The sequence below is a fragment of the Manis pentadactyla genome, chromosome 9 (assembly GCF_030020395.1).
Source record: "Manis pentadactyla isolate mManPen7 chromosome 9, mManPen7.hap1, whole genome shotgun sequence".
NCBI classification, from domain to species: Eukaryota; Metazoa; Chordata; class Mammalia; order Pholidota; family Manidae; genus Manis; species Manis pentadactyla.
This window is the reverse complement of record NC_080027.1, coordinates 128,914,797-128,929,324: the sequence shown is the minus strand read 5'-3', so window position 1 is coordinate 128,929,324 and position 14,528 is coordinate 128,914,797. Positions and strand designations below refer to the sequence as shown.

General features: G+C 37.0%; 1 protein-coding gene across 3 annotated transcripts in view; it reads right to left on the bottom strand.

The window, feature by feature from the left end:
• ASPM (assembly factor for spindle microtubules) overlaps nucleotides 1-14,528 on the bottom strand; it is an 88,356-nt gene that overhangs the window by 47,390 nt on the left and 26,438 nt on the right. For all 3 annotated transcript variants that reach the window (XM_057508167.1, XM_057508166.1, XM_057508168.1), the window contains exon 17: nucleotides 10,638-10,832. In XM_057508167.1, the coding sequence (XP_057364150.1) occupies nucleotides 10,638-10,832 (195 nt within the window). The remainder of the gene's footprint in view (nucleotides 1-10,637; nucleotides 10,833-14,528) is intronic.

Below are 14,528 nucleotides of genomic sequence, written 5' to 3'. Positions count from 1 at the left end.
GCGGAAAAGCCCCGCGTGCACCAGCAGAGGAGCCAAAGGGAGCAGGCGCACTCCCAGAAGCCGACCGGAATCCCAGCCCAACACACAGCCGCCCGGGCCAGACCCAAAGGCCGCTGTTGCCACACAGCTGCACAGCAGGGTTACCACTAACACGGAGGAGTGCACCTGGCGTGCCTGCCACTCCCCGCAGGGCTCCGTGCTGCTCTGATGGACACCCCGCCCACAACAGCTTAGGAGATTAACCCGGTGGCTGCTCCAGGAGGGCAGGTAGCCATCACAGACAGCAGAGAAGGGCAAGGCATCCAGCAAGCAGGAAAGGACTTTCTTCTCTCAGCTGACACACTCACAACCTGCCTACAGCCACTGCAATCACCATGAAAAGGCAAAAAAATCTGATCCAGACCAAGATAGTTACACCTGAGAAAGGATATGCAGAGGCAGACCTAACCAGTGTCCCTGAAAAAGAATTCAAAATAAAAACCATAAACATGCTGACAGAGCTGCAGAGAAATATGCAAGAGCTAAGGGATGAAGTCTGGAGGGAGATTACAGACGTCCGGAGGGAGATCACAGATGTCCGGAGGGAGATTACAGAAGTGAACCAAACTCTGGAAGGATTTATAAGCAGAATGGATAAGATGCAAGAGGCCATTGATGGAATAGAAACCAGAGAACAGGAACGCATAGAAGCTGATGCAGAGAGAGATAAAAGGATCTCCAGGAATGAAACAATATTAAGAGAACTGTGTGACCAATCCAAAAGGAACAATATCTGCATTATAGGGGTACCAGAGGAAGAAGAGAGAGAAAAAGGGATAGAAAGTGTCTTTGAAGAAATAATTGCTGAGAACTTGCCCAAACTGGGGGAGGAAATAGTTGCTCAAACTACGGAGGCACACAGAACTTCCGAAAGAAGGGATCCAAAGAGGTCAACACCAAGACTCATAATAATTAAAATGGCAAAGATCAAGGACTGGGACAGAGTATTAAAGGCAGCCAGAGAGAGTAAAAAGGTCACCTACAAAGGAAAACCCATCAGGCTATCATCAGACTTCTCAACAGAAACCTTACAGGCCAGAGGAGAATGGATGATATATTTAATTCAATGAAACAGAAGGGCCTTGAACCAAGGATACTGTATCCAGCACGACTATCATTTAACTACGAAGGAGGGATTAAACAATTCCCAGACAGGCAAAAGTTGAGGGAATTTGCCTCCCACAAACCACCTCTACAGGGCATCTTACAGGGACTGCTCTAGATGGGAGCACTCCTAGAAAGAGCACAGCACAAAACACCCAACATATGAAGAATCGAGGAGGAGGAACAAGAAGGGAGAGAAATAATCATCAGACTGTGTTTAAAACAGCTCAATAAGCGAGTGAGGTCAGACAGTAAGGTAGTAAACAAGCTAACCTTGAACCTTTGGTAACCACAAATCTAAAGCATGCAATGGCAATAAGTACATATCTTTCAATAATCACCCTAAATGTAAATGGACTGAATGCACCAATCAAAAGAAACAGAGTAATAGAATGGATAAAAAAGCAAGAACAATCTATATGCTCCTTACAAGAGACTAACCTCAAACCCAAAGACATGTACAGACTAAAAGTCAAGGGATGGAAAAACATATTTCAGGCAAACAACAGAGAGAAGAAAGCAGGGGTTGCAGTACTAATATCAGACAAAACAGACTTCAAAACAAAGAAAGTAACAAGAGATAAAGAAGGACATTACATAATGATAAAGGGCTCAGTCCAACAAGAGGATATAACCATTCTAAATATATATGCACCCAACAGAGAAGCACCAGCATATGTGAAACAAATACTAACAGAACTAAAGGGGGAAATAGACTGCAATGCATTCATATTAGGAGACATCAACATGCCACTCACCCCAAAGGATAGATCCACTGGGCAGAAAATAAGTAAGGACACGGAGGCACTGAACAACACACTAGAACAGATGGACTTAATAGACATCTATAGAACTCTACATCCAAAAGCAACAGGATACACATTCTTCTCAAGTGCACATGGAACATTCTCCAGAATAGACCACATACTAGGCCACAAAAAGAACCTCAGTAAATTCCAAAAGATTGAAATCCTACCAACAAACTTTTCAGACAACAAAGGTATAAAAATAGAAACAAATTGTACAAAGAAAGCAAAAAGGATCACAAACACACGAAGGCTTAACAACATGTTCCTAAATAATCAATGGATCAATGACCAAATTAAAATGGAGATCCAGCAATATATGGAAAAAACAATAACACAAAGCCACAACTTCTGTGGGACGCAGCAAGAGCAGTCTTAAAAGGAAAGTATATAGCAATCCAGGCATATTTAAAGGAAGAACAATCCTAAACGAATAGTCTAATGTCACAATTATCGAAATTGGAAAAAGAAGAACAAATGAGGCCTAAGGTCAGCAGATGGAGGGACATAATAAATATCAGAGAGGAAATAAATAAAATTGAGAAGAATAAAACAATAGAAAAAAAAAATCAATGAAACCAAAAGCTGGTTCTTCGAGAAAATAAACAAAATAGATAAGCCTCTAGCCAGACTTATTAAGAGAAAAAGAGAGTCAACACACATCAACAGAATTAGAAACGAGAAAGGAAAAATCACAACGGACCCCACAGAAATACAAAGAATTAAATTGAATCGGTAATCAAAAAACTACCCAAGAACAAAACCCCCGGGCCAGATGGATTTACCTCGGAATTTTATCAAACATACAGAGAAGACATAAAACCCATTCTCCTTAAAGTTTTTCAAAAAATAGAAGAGGAGGGAATACTCCCAAACTCATACTATGAAGCCAACATCACCCTAATACCAAAACCAGGCAAAGACCCCACCAAAAAACAAAACTACAGACCAATATCCCTGATGAACATAGATGCAAAAATACTCAACAAAATATTAGCAAACCGAATTCAAAAATATGTCAAAAGGATCATACACCATGACCAAGTGGGATTCATCCCAGGAAAGCAAGGATGGTACAACATTCGAAAATCTATCAACATCATCCACCACATCAACAAAAAGGACAAAAACCACATGATCATCTCCATAGATGCTGAAAAACATTCCAACAAAATTCAACATCCATTCATGATAAAAACTCTCAACACAATGGGTATAGAGGGCAAGTACTTTAACATAATAAAGGCCATATATGATAAACCCACAGCTAACATCATACTGAACAGCGAGAGGCTGAAAGCTTTTCCTCTGAGATCGGGAACAAGACAGGGATGCCCACTCTCCCCACTGTTACTCAATGTGGTACTGGAGGTCCTAGCCACAGCAATCAGACAAAACAAAGAAATACAAGGAATCCAGATTGGTAAAGAAGAAGTCAAATTGTCACTATTTGCAGAATACATGATATTGTACATAAAAAACCCTAAATACTCCACTGCAAAACTACTAGAATATCGGAATTCAGCAAAGTTGCAGGATACAAAATTAACACACAGAAATCTGTAGCTTTCCTATACACTAACAATGAACTAATAGAAAGAGAAATCAGGAAAACAATTCCATTCACAATAGCATCAAAAAGAATAAAATACCTAGGAATAAACCTAACCAAGGAAGTGAAAGACCTATACCCTGAAAACTACAAGACACTCAAGAGAAATTAAAGAGGTCACTAACAAATGGAAACTCATCCCATGCTCCTGGCTAGGAAGAATTAATATCGTCAAAATGGCCATCCTGTCCAAAGCAATATACAGATTCGATGCAATCCCTATCAAATTACCAACAGCGTTCTTCAATGAACTGGAACAAATAGTTCAAAAATTCATATGGAACCGTCAAAGATCCCAAATAGCCAATGCAATCCTGAGAAGGAAGAATAAAGTGGGGGGGATCTCGCTCCCCAACTTCAAGCTCTACTACAAAGCCACAATAATCAAGACAATTTGGTACTGGCACAAAAACAGACCCACAGACCAGTGGAACAGAATAGAGACTCCAGACATTAACCCAAACATATATGGCCAATTCATATTTGACAAAGGAGCCATGGACATACAATGGGGATATGACAGTCTCTTCAACAGACAGTGCTGGCAAAACTGGACAGCTACATGTAAGAGAATGAAACTGGAACACTGTCTAACCCCATACACAAAAGTAAACTCCAAATGGATCAAAGACCTGAATGTAAGTCATGAAACCATAAAACTCTTAGAAAAAAAACATAGGCAAAAATCTCATGGACATAAACATGAGTGACTTCTTCATGAACATATCTCCCCGGGCAAGGGAAACAAAGGCAAAAATGAACAAGTGGGACTATATCAAGCTAAAAAGCTTCTGTACAGCAAAGGACACCATCAATAGAACAAAAAGGTATCCTACAGTATGGGAGAACATATTCATAAATGACAGATCTGATAAAGGATTGACATCCAAAGTATATAAAGAGCTCACACGCCTCAACAAACAAAAAGCAAATAATCCAATTAAAAAATGGGCAGAGGAACTGAACAGACAGTTCTCTAAAGAAGAAATCCAGATGGCCAACAGGCACATGAAAAGATGCTCCACATCGTTAATCATCAGAGAAATGCAAATTAAAACCACAATGAGATATCACCTCACACCAGTTAGGATGGCCATCATCGAACAGACAAACAACAACAAATGTTGGTGAGGGTTGGAGAAAGGGGAACCCTCCTACACTGCTGGTGGGAATGTAATCTAGTTCAACCATTGTGGAAAGCAGTATGGAGGTTCCTCAGAATGCTCAAAACAGAAATACCATTTGACCCAGGAATTCCACTTCTAGGAATTTACCCTAAGAATGCAGCAGCCCAGTTTAAAAAAGACAGATGCACCCCTATGTTTATCGCTGCACTGTTTACAATAGCCAAGATATGGAAGCAACCTAAATGTCCATCAGGAGATGAATGGATAAAGAAGATGTGGTACATATACACAATGGAATATTACGCAGCCATAAGAAAAAAACAGATCCTACCATTTGCAACAGCATGGATGGAGCTAGAGGGTATTATGCTCAGTGAAATAAGCCAAGCGGAGAAGGACAAGTACCAAATGATTTCACTCATATGTGAAGTATAAAAACAAAGGAAAACTGAAGGAACAAAACAGCAGCAGAATCACAGAACCCAAGAATGGACTAATAGTTACCAAAGGGAAAGACTGTGGACAATGGGTGGGAAGGGAGGGATAAGGGCGGGGAAAAAGAAAGAGGGCATTACGATTATGGTTAGCATGTATTGTGCGTGGGGGACACGGGGAGGGCTGTGCAACACAGAGAAGACAAGTAGTGATTTTATAGCATCTTACTACGCAGATGGACAGTGACTGTGAAGGGGTATGTTGGGGGGACTTGTTGAAGGGGGGAACCTAGTAAACATAATGTTCTTACTGTAATTGTAGATTAATGATACCAAAATAAAAAAAATTTTCTTTAATTATAAAAATAAAAAGATACAACTTCCTTTTCCCAAATGTAGGAATTATAGAGACGATTAAAAAGTAGAATTCTGGAAAGGCTTGAGAAGTGATAAACCATCTGCTTCTCGAAAAGCCAAGTTTGCTTCCTTCCCATACCACTTAGCATTCCTAGTAACATGCTAGCTCGACGCAGCTACAGTCTCAAACTGATTTGGTGGCTGGTATCTAAATGATCCCCGGCTACTGGTCATCAAGCAATAAGACGTTCTGGACGTTCTTCTAGCAATAAGACCTTTGTCTAAAACACAAACATTGCTAAGCTTTGTGGGGGACCTCCTATTGCATCTTACTGTTCTTCATTTATAAATAACCAGTGTAGGGCTGAGTCCCTCCCTCTCCCACGGTACTGCCTGCTGTGAGTGCACCTGCTTTTGTCCAAGCAACCTGCCTGAAGGCAAGGACAGCGGGGGTAATCTATGTGGCATTCTGGACAAAGCAAAATGGTCAGTGGTTGCCAGGGACGGTGGGGAAGGGGAGGGAGGACTTGGTAGGGCACAGAGGATTCTTAAGGCAGGATTTTTGTCAAACACACTTAACTACACAACACAAAGAGTGAACCCTAATGTAAACTCTGGACCTTAGTTAATAATAATGTATCACTGTTGGTTCATAAATTATAAAAAATGTACTAAAAAAAATAAGCAAAGCAACAGAAATGATAAATATCTGTATTAAAGAATATTCTTTTCATGTATTGTTTATTTATTATGATGGAATGCAAAAATTATAATATTGCCTGATGTGGTTTAAATTGCATAGATGTAATAAATAAGACAACTAACACATAAAAGTTGGGGAGGAGCACAAAGGGACCTGGATAGTGCTAAGTCTTCTACATTCCACTTAAAGTGTTAAAGTACTGATTCTAAGTAGATTAAGTGTATGTATACAATAACCAAGTAGAGAAACCACTAAAAATAAACCTACACAAAGGGATATAGTCCAAAGGAAAATAAACTAAAATGGAATACTAAAAAGTGTTCAAGTAATTAAAAAGACAGGAAAGGGGAAAGAAATAGTACATTCAGAAAATAAATAATAAAATAATAGACTTAAATCCAAACACATCAATAAATGCTTGAAATAAATGGTCTAAATCAGAAACTTAAGAGATTTTCAAAATGTAAAACTATATGCTGTCTGAACTTCATATCACATATATAACAATATAAGTAATTAACAAGTAAAAGGAAGGAAGGAAATATACCCTGCGTATATAAATCAAGTGAAAGCTGGAGTGGTTATGTTGACAGCAAGTAAGGTAGACTTCAGAGGAGAGAAAATTACAAGGAATGAAAAGGAACATTACACAATAATAGCACTCAACTCACCAAGACATAACAATCCCAAATGTGTACGCACCTAACAACAGAGCTTCAAATACATGATGATAAAACTGAAATAACTGAAAGGAGAAACACTACCCACAATTACAGCTAGAGACTTAAACATGGCTCTCTCAGGAAGAAAATTAACTGAAAATCAGTATGTAAAAGAACTAAACGTCATCAACCAATAGCTCCAACCAAACATTACAGAACTATATAGTGCCCATCTACAGAACAGTCCACGCAACAACAGAATACATATTCTTTTTAAGTACACAGAACAGTCAAGATCAGAGATCAGCAAACTTTTTTGGTAAAAGGCTTACACAGATTGGGAGAAAATAGTCCTGAATCACCACTACAGGATCTGTGGGCAGAATACAGAAAGATCTCTCAAAACTCAGTTAAGATAAGCAACTTAGTTAGAAAAATGAGCAAAAGATTTCAACAGATGCTTCACAAAGAAATTTTAGAAGGCAATTAAACCCCTGAAAACACATATGTCATTAGCCACTAGGGAAATGAAAATTAAAACTAAGATGAGATAGCACTAAACATTGAATAGCTCAAACACACTGACATCATAGGGTTGGTGAGGCTGTGGCGCGGTTAGAACTTACACAGTGTGGATGGCGATGCAAAGTGATAACAGCCACTGCAGAAACCAATTTGGCGATATCTTACCAAGACAAACACACACTTACCAAATGACTCAGCAATCAATTTCTAGATATTTACCCTAATAAAATCACCTAAATTGGCAACAGTGTAAATATCCTCCAAAAGGTTAATATATAATCAAACTGTGGAACACCCATGCAATGGAGTACTACTCAGCAAAAAAAAAAAGGTACGGATACATGCAACAACTTAGGCGAGCCTCAAAGGCATTATGCTGAGTGAAAAAGAGCCAGTCTTGAAAGGTAACACACTTTATGGCTATCATATTCTCAAAAGGGCAAAGCTACAGTAACAGAGAACAGAGTTGTGGTTGCCTGGGGCTAGGGTGTGGAGGGAGGAATGACCACAGAGAATAGCATGCAGAAGTTCTTCTGGGTGAGAACTGTCTGTATCCTGAGTAAGGGAATGACTACACAGAGATGCATATCTGTTTAAATGTGTGGAACAGCACACCAAAAAAAAAAAAAAAAGTCACTAAATGTTATTAATGTTAATTTAACATTTGTTTAATTTAAATTAAAACAAATAAGTGTCATACACTGAGGAAAATGAAGATATTTAAGACCTCTCACATCCAATCATAAAATCATTTTAGGAGATGTTTAGAGAAGGCCTAAGTAAGGAATAGATACCAAGTTTAGTATTTAAAGATATCAATTTTAACTAAACTGACCAATTCAATTAAATCTCAAATTTCAACACTTTAAAACTTCAGAACAAAACTTTTTAAACTTTGAATTCAAAACTGTGTATGAAAATGCAGAGGAATTAGAATAGCTAAAAACTTCTTATAGAAAAACAAAGGATGACTCACCTACTAGATATCCAGATTTCATGTAAAGCTAGAGTCCAAGGCTCAAAGAAAGACACAAAGAACAATGACATAGAAAAAATTCTAGAAACAGAAGCACACATGTAAGAATACATGATGTATGCTAACAGTGGTACAGCATGAGGTGGGGTGGTCATTTCAGTAAATAGTACTGAAACAACTGGATAGCCATATATTAAAAAAAGAAAAGTTTCGAATAAAAATCATATGAAAAATTAATTTCCGGAGAGATCTAAATGAGAGGAAGACAACATATTATAACTTCCAGAATACATACAATACAGGAAAATAACTGCAAGGTACTGGTTTAAGAAAACATTCCTTAAATGAAATGCTGCACAAAAAACACTAACCTTAATTTTCTTTAAGGAAAATTAAGAACTTTCATCAGTAAGATATAGAAACAGCAAACCAGTCTGGGAGAAGATATTTATAACATATATAACCAACAAAGGTCTAATAATCAAAATATATAAAGATCTTTTATAAATTCATAAGAAGGCCAACAAAATGAAAAAGAAAAAAAAGAGATTTGAAACAACACTTCACAAGAGAAGATTCCCAATATGAAAAGGTGTCCAATATCATTAATTATGAAGAAAATGCAAATAAAACTACTCTGAGATAGCATTACACAACTACCAGAATGGCTAAAATCAAAAAGACCGTTTCCTTGTATTTACCTGGACATGGAGTTAGGTGAATGCTCACAGATAGCTGGGTGGGTACTGTAAGTCTTTACAAAACTCTTTGGCAGGATCTACTAACACTAAAATATATATATACCCTATGTCAAACAATTTACTCATAGGTAAATAACAGAGTGTATACACCTCATACCAAATACATGTTCATACAAGCTTTAGTCACGATAGGTCAAAACTTGAAAGCCAAATGTCCATCAACAGCAGGACAGATAGATAAACTGTAGAATATTATTAAATGAAAGTTAAATCAGTTATATTCAGCAACACTGATATATCTCACAAATTTAATGATGTTTCATATAAAGAGTATACAATGAACCCATCTATATGTAATCCAAAAAACAGGCAAGACAGAATTAGAGTACTTAAGAAAGATGTATAGGAAAAAGGCATGATTAGCATCCATTTGGATAGTGGTTACCTTGGGCTGAGATGTGGGAGTTAACTGATTGAGAAATAGCTTCTGAGGGGCTGGCAATATTCTATTTCTTGACCTGGGTGGTAGTTATACGAGTATTCACTTTGTGAAAATATATTAGGTTCGCATTTGTGTTTTGTGCAATTTTGTATGTATATTTCGTGCTTTTTAAAAAAAGGTAATTTACTAAATCGGAATCTCTCACTTATCAATAGTAGTAGTCACACAAAAAAGATTTCCAAATTTATAAAATAGATAAAATTGTGGGGTGAAGTGTCAATGGCATTTACATAGGGTAAATTTAAGTAGTACACCTCTCTAATGTTTTTAAAATAGAATCTAATATCAAAAACTAACATAGATGTAAGGAATGTGATTATGTAGATACGTTTAAAAAAATTTTTATAAGTAGAAAAATAACAGAGACATTCTACAGAATAACTAATATGTCCATTATGTGCCAACTAAGAGGAAAATGTGCACATTTATTCTAAAGAGGATGCATAGTAGAGATAAAAAGAGAGCTTGATATACAAAGTAGAATGGTACAAAATGCCAGCATATCCCACAGAGAGGAAGACCACGAACCTCTAATATAAACAAAGATAGCAAGGGGTATACAATTAGATTGCTCCTAGAAGTAGGCATTTTGATTTGTTGAGCCTATACTGCATATAGCAAAGAGTTCTGCAGGGAGTGGGGAGGTATTAAATATCTGTTAAAATTAAGTACAGTTGACCCTTAAACAATGCAGGGTTGGGGCACTCACCCCATGCAGCTGAATAATCTGCATATAACTTTTGACTCCCCAAAAACTTAACTACTAATAGTCTGCTGTTGAACAGAAGTCTTACCAATAAGAACGTCAATGAACACATATTTTGTATGTTACATGTATTATAAACTGTATTCTTACAATAGAGAAAAGAAAATCTTGTTTCAAATTGTCACAAATCTCCAAAATATTTTCCAATTTATTTTTAAAAATCCACCTATAAGTGGACCTGCAAAGTTCAAACCATGTTGGATCATCTGTACTAGACAAAATATGGAAATCTAAAATACAATAATTTAAAACTTTATACTTTATTTTCTTCCTTAAAAATGCCATTAAAACTTTTTAAATTAAAAAATTCCAGGACAGTATACCTGAATAACTGATGCTGATTTATGTTGAAGTTTTTCTAGTTTTTCCTTTTTTAACATTAAAACTTTTCTCTTTGCTAAGAATCTTCGCCAATATTTCTGAATAGTCAATGCTGCATTAATCTCCTTTTTCAATCGTTGTTTAGTTAGAAAATTAATTACAGCTGATTGAATAATTCTTGCAGCTTTGTCTCTTTCCTAAAAAAAAAAAAGCAAATATTAATTAAACACTTAATCACTTAAGACCTAAAATATTATTTGTAAGAAAATCATCTGTTGTATATTAACCAAATTGATCCTGGAAATAAAACATGCCCCCGACCTATTATAAGATATGCTCATCTTTAGAGTATAGATACTCCTGGGCACATAGAAATGGCTCACAGGTGGGCTTGCATATAAATTTATATGATGAAACAAAGAGTCCTAGGAACTATCATCTTGAGATAAAGATCAGAGAGACACCTGATAGATCACATGTCCTCACTAATCACTATAAAGGCAATTAAAATGTGGTGCGCCTCTCACACTATGCTCCACTGAATTCATGCCTGACTCATATAAGAAAGGGGGTGGATTGTATGAAAAAAAAAAGACTCTAAAATAAACAAAATGCTTTACAGTATAAGATAATATTACTTTGTTACAATTTGAACAAAGGAATTAAAGAGGGAGAAGCAAAATCCTCCTTTTTAGCACAGACTGTGTTGTGGCTTTAAGCTGGAGAGGTTCAGGAGAAGAAAATACTGGGTTGTGAAAAGTGGAATCGAGGTACCCAACATCAGTGAACAAAGAGGAGACCAGAGGCCAGTACCCCACACTTCTCTATTTCTGTTACTTATAACAATGAATTACTATGAAGAGTAACATGTATTAAATACTTACTAGTGTCAGGTACCATTCTGAACACTTTGTGAATGATACATCTAAAGCTCACAACAACCATAAGAACAGACGAACAGGTACTGTTTTATGACATGAGGAAACCAGACAGAGAGGTCAAATAGCATGTTAGTCCACAGCTAGGAAAGCCAGGATTTGAACAGCCTGCCTTCAGAGTCCATGCTCTTAAGCACCTTGCCATGTTCTTCAAGGGTAGATTTATCACTTCAGTTCACCTGATTTGGAAACTAGAATATGACTTACTCTCTCCAGTGGAAAGGAACAACTTATATACAGCATGTCTGATAACCCTTTATTGTTGCTGTCCAGGACAGCCCACCATGCAAGGATGGGCTGTACATAGAGATTAGCTCTAGATTCTAACTATTAATTCTAATCATTGTTGGTCTCTGTGGGTGGAAGCTGCACAGTGTGGGACCAACTGAGTATGCACTCAGTTATGGAAAGGACCAAACTGCCATTGTAACAAAGGAAAAAGGTAATTAATGGATTGAAACAAATACTAAGGAACGGTGATATAGTGGATCACTCCTGAGTGAGAAAGGCTAGACAATTCCAAACTAGGCTGAGGAATTACGTCCAGCAAGTTGAATAAGCCATCTAACATCACGGTCAGGGCCCCTGTGAAGCCGATGGCCTTTAAGGCTACAGAGTTCCACACCCACCTCCAAATCTCAAAGCACACTACAAAGCTACAACAATCAGAGTTGTACTGGCATAAAGACAGACATGAGCAATGGAGAACAATAAAGTGCCCAGACACACACCCTCATGTATGTGGATAACTCATTGTTGAAAAGAGTGCCAAAACCACTCAGTGGGGAGAAGGGTCTCTCCAACAAATGGTGCTGGGAAACCTGGGCATCCAAAAGAATGAAGTTGGACCCTTATCCTACACCACCATACATAAATTAACACATAATGGATTAAACTCGTAAGCGTAACACCCAAAACTATAAAACTCCTAGTAGAAAACATAGGGAAAAATTTCCTAACTTTGGATTTAGCAGTCCATGGGATATGCACAGGAAATAAAAGCAAAAAAAATAGACAAGCAGGATTACATCAAATTTAAAAAATTTTGTTCATTAAGGGATGCAATCGACAGAGTGAAAAGGAACCTTGCAGAATGAGAAATGTGCAAATTATGTATCAAATAAGGGACTTATATCTAGAATATATGAAAGAATTCCTAAAACTCAACAGTAAAAAAAAATCAAAACCTGATTAAAAAATGGGCAAAGGAATAGACATTTCAGCAAAGATGACATACAAATGGCCAAAAAACATATGAAAATATATTCAATACTAGTCATCAAAGAAATGCAAATCAAACCCACAATGAGCTATCTCCTCACTACCAAAACCAAAATAAAAACAACAAAAACCCCAAAATGCCAGTAAACAAGTGCCAGCAGGGATATGGAGAAACTGAAATCCTTGTACACTACTGGTGGAATTGTAAATGTGGTCCATAACAACTACTGTGGAAAACAGTATGGTGGTTTCTCAAAAAAATTAAAGATAGAACTACTATAAAATCCAGCAATCCTACTTCTGGGTATGTGTCCAAAAGAAAGGAAAAGCAAAGTCTAAAAGAGATGTCTGTGCCCCCATTTGCACAGCAGCATTATTCCCAACAGCCAAGAGGGGTAACCCAAATGCCCACTGAAGGACGAATGGATAAACAAAATGTGGTCTATGTATACCTACAGTGGAATACTCTGCAGACTTAAAATGGAAGGGAATTCTGTCACATGCCTCAACATGGACGAACCTTGAGGACATACTGAGTGATGTCAGTCAGTCACAAAAGGACAAATACTGTATGATTTCTCTTACATAAGGCTATCTAAATTAGTCAATTTCATAGACATAGGAAGTAGAATGGTTTACAAAGGCCAGGGTGAGGGAGAAGCGAGTTGAAAAATTTCTCAAGATGAAATTTTATGGTGTACTCTTTACCCCAACTAAAAAAATTTCATGTGAAAAAAAAAATCCCTTATTAGCTTAAAAAAAAAATGATGCAGCCTAAACCAGCATTTGAGTCAAAAGTTATAAAGGCCAGGGACATTCTTGGGCACAACACATTGAGGTAAATTGACAAATCTGTCTTTAGACTATCTCAATCTCAAACCAACTAAAATGGAACAATTTTATATGACCTGAGTAAAGCTACAGATGGAAAGTAGATAAATCCAAAGAAACAAATATATTATAAAACTAGCAACTATTTGAAAACTTACATAAACTGAGGGTAAAAGCTCCCATGCCTTCAGTCTTGACTCTTCTCTAAGCTAGACTGCATGCCATCAGTTTTAATCCTATATTGTTGCTAAACCAACATGTTATCAGCCCACTTTATTTTGCCTTATATATACGCCAAATTCAAGGACTTACTTCACTTCAGGGTCTGTGCCTACTCTCTGACAGGAAGAACTGAAAGGTGGTATGTGTTGGGGCCCCTTGGATAATCCTGCTTAATGCATTAGGTAATCTGGCCATTAGTCAATGTTTGTTATTACAAAGCTTGAATCATTCTATTCTCGATGGACATTTATATAAATTATAACAATAATATGAAAGCAAAATATAAAACCTGAAAAATAGCTATTTGAGGTAATATTTACATGCTTGTTAGCTTATAATATTTCTACTAGACCAGATAGGGATCCTGCTGTTTAACGTTCCAAATAGCAAATGAAAAGGTATAATTGGATTTTAGCGTATTTGTTTAAGAGAGGGCACATCACCTGGAGAGAGGGGAGAAGCAGCTGTATTAAAAAAACAGGAAGATTTCCACTATGTGGATCAAAGAAATAAACCAAGAGAAGAGATCTCACCAGCAAAGGGCTAAAAACTCTGCAGTAAATATATGAATAATACAAGGCCATCAAGAGCAGAAAATAAACATTTTTGTAACAACAAAAAGTATACATTTTTTTTAGTAAAGAGATATTTACTTCTTGGGATTTTAAATCTCTCATTTAA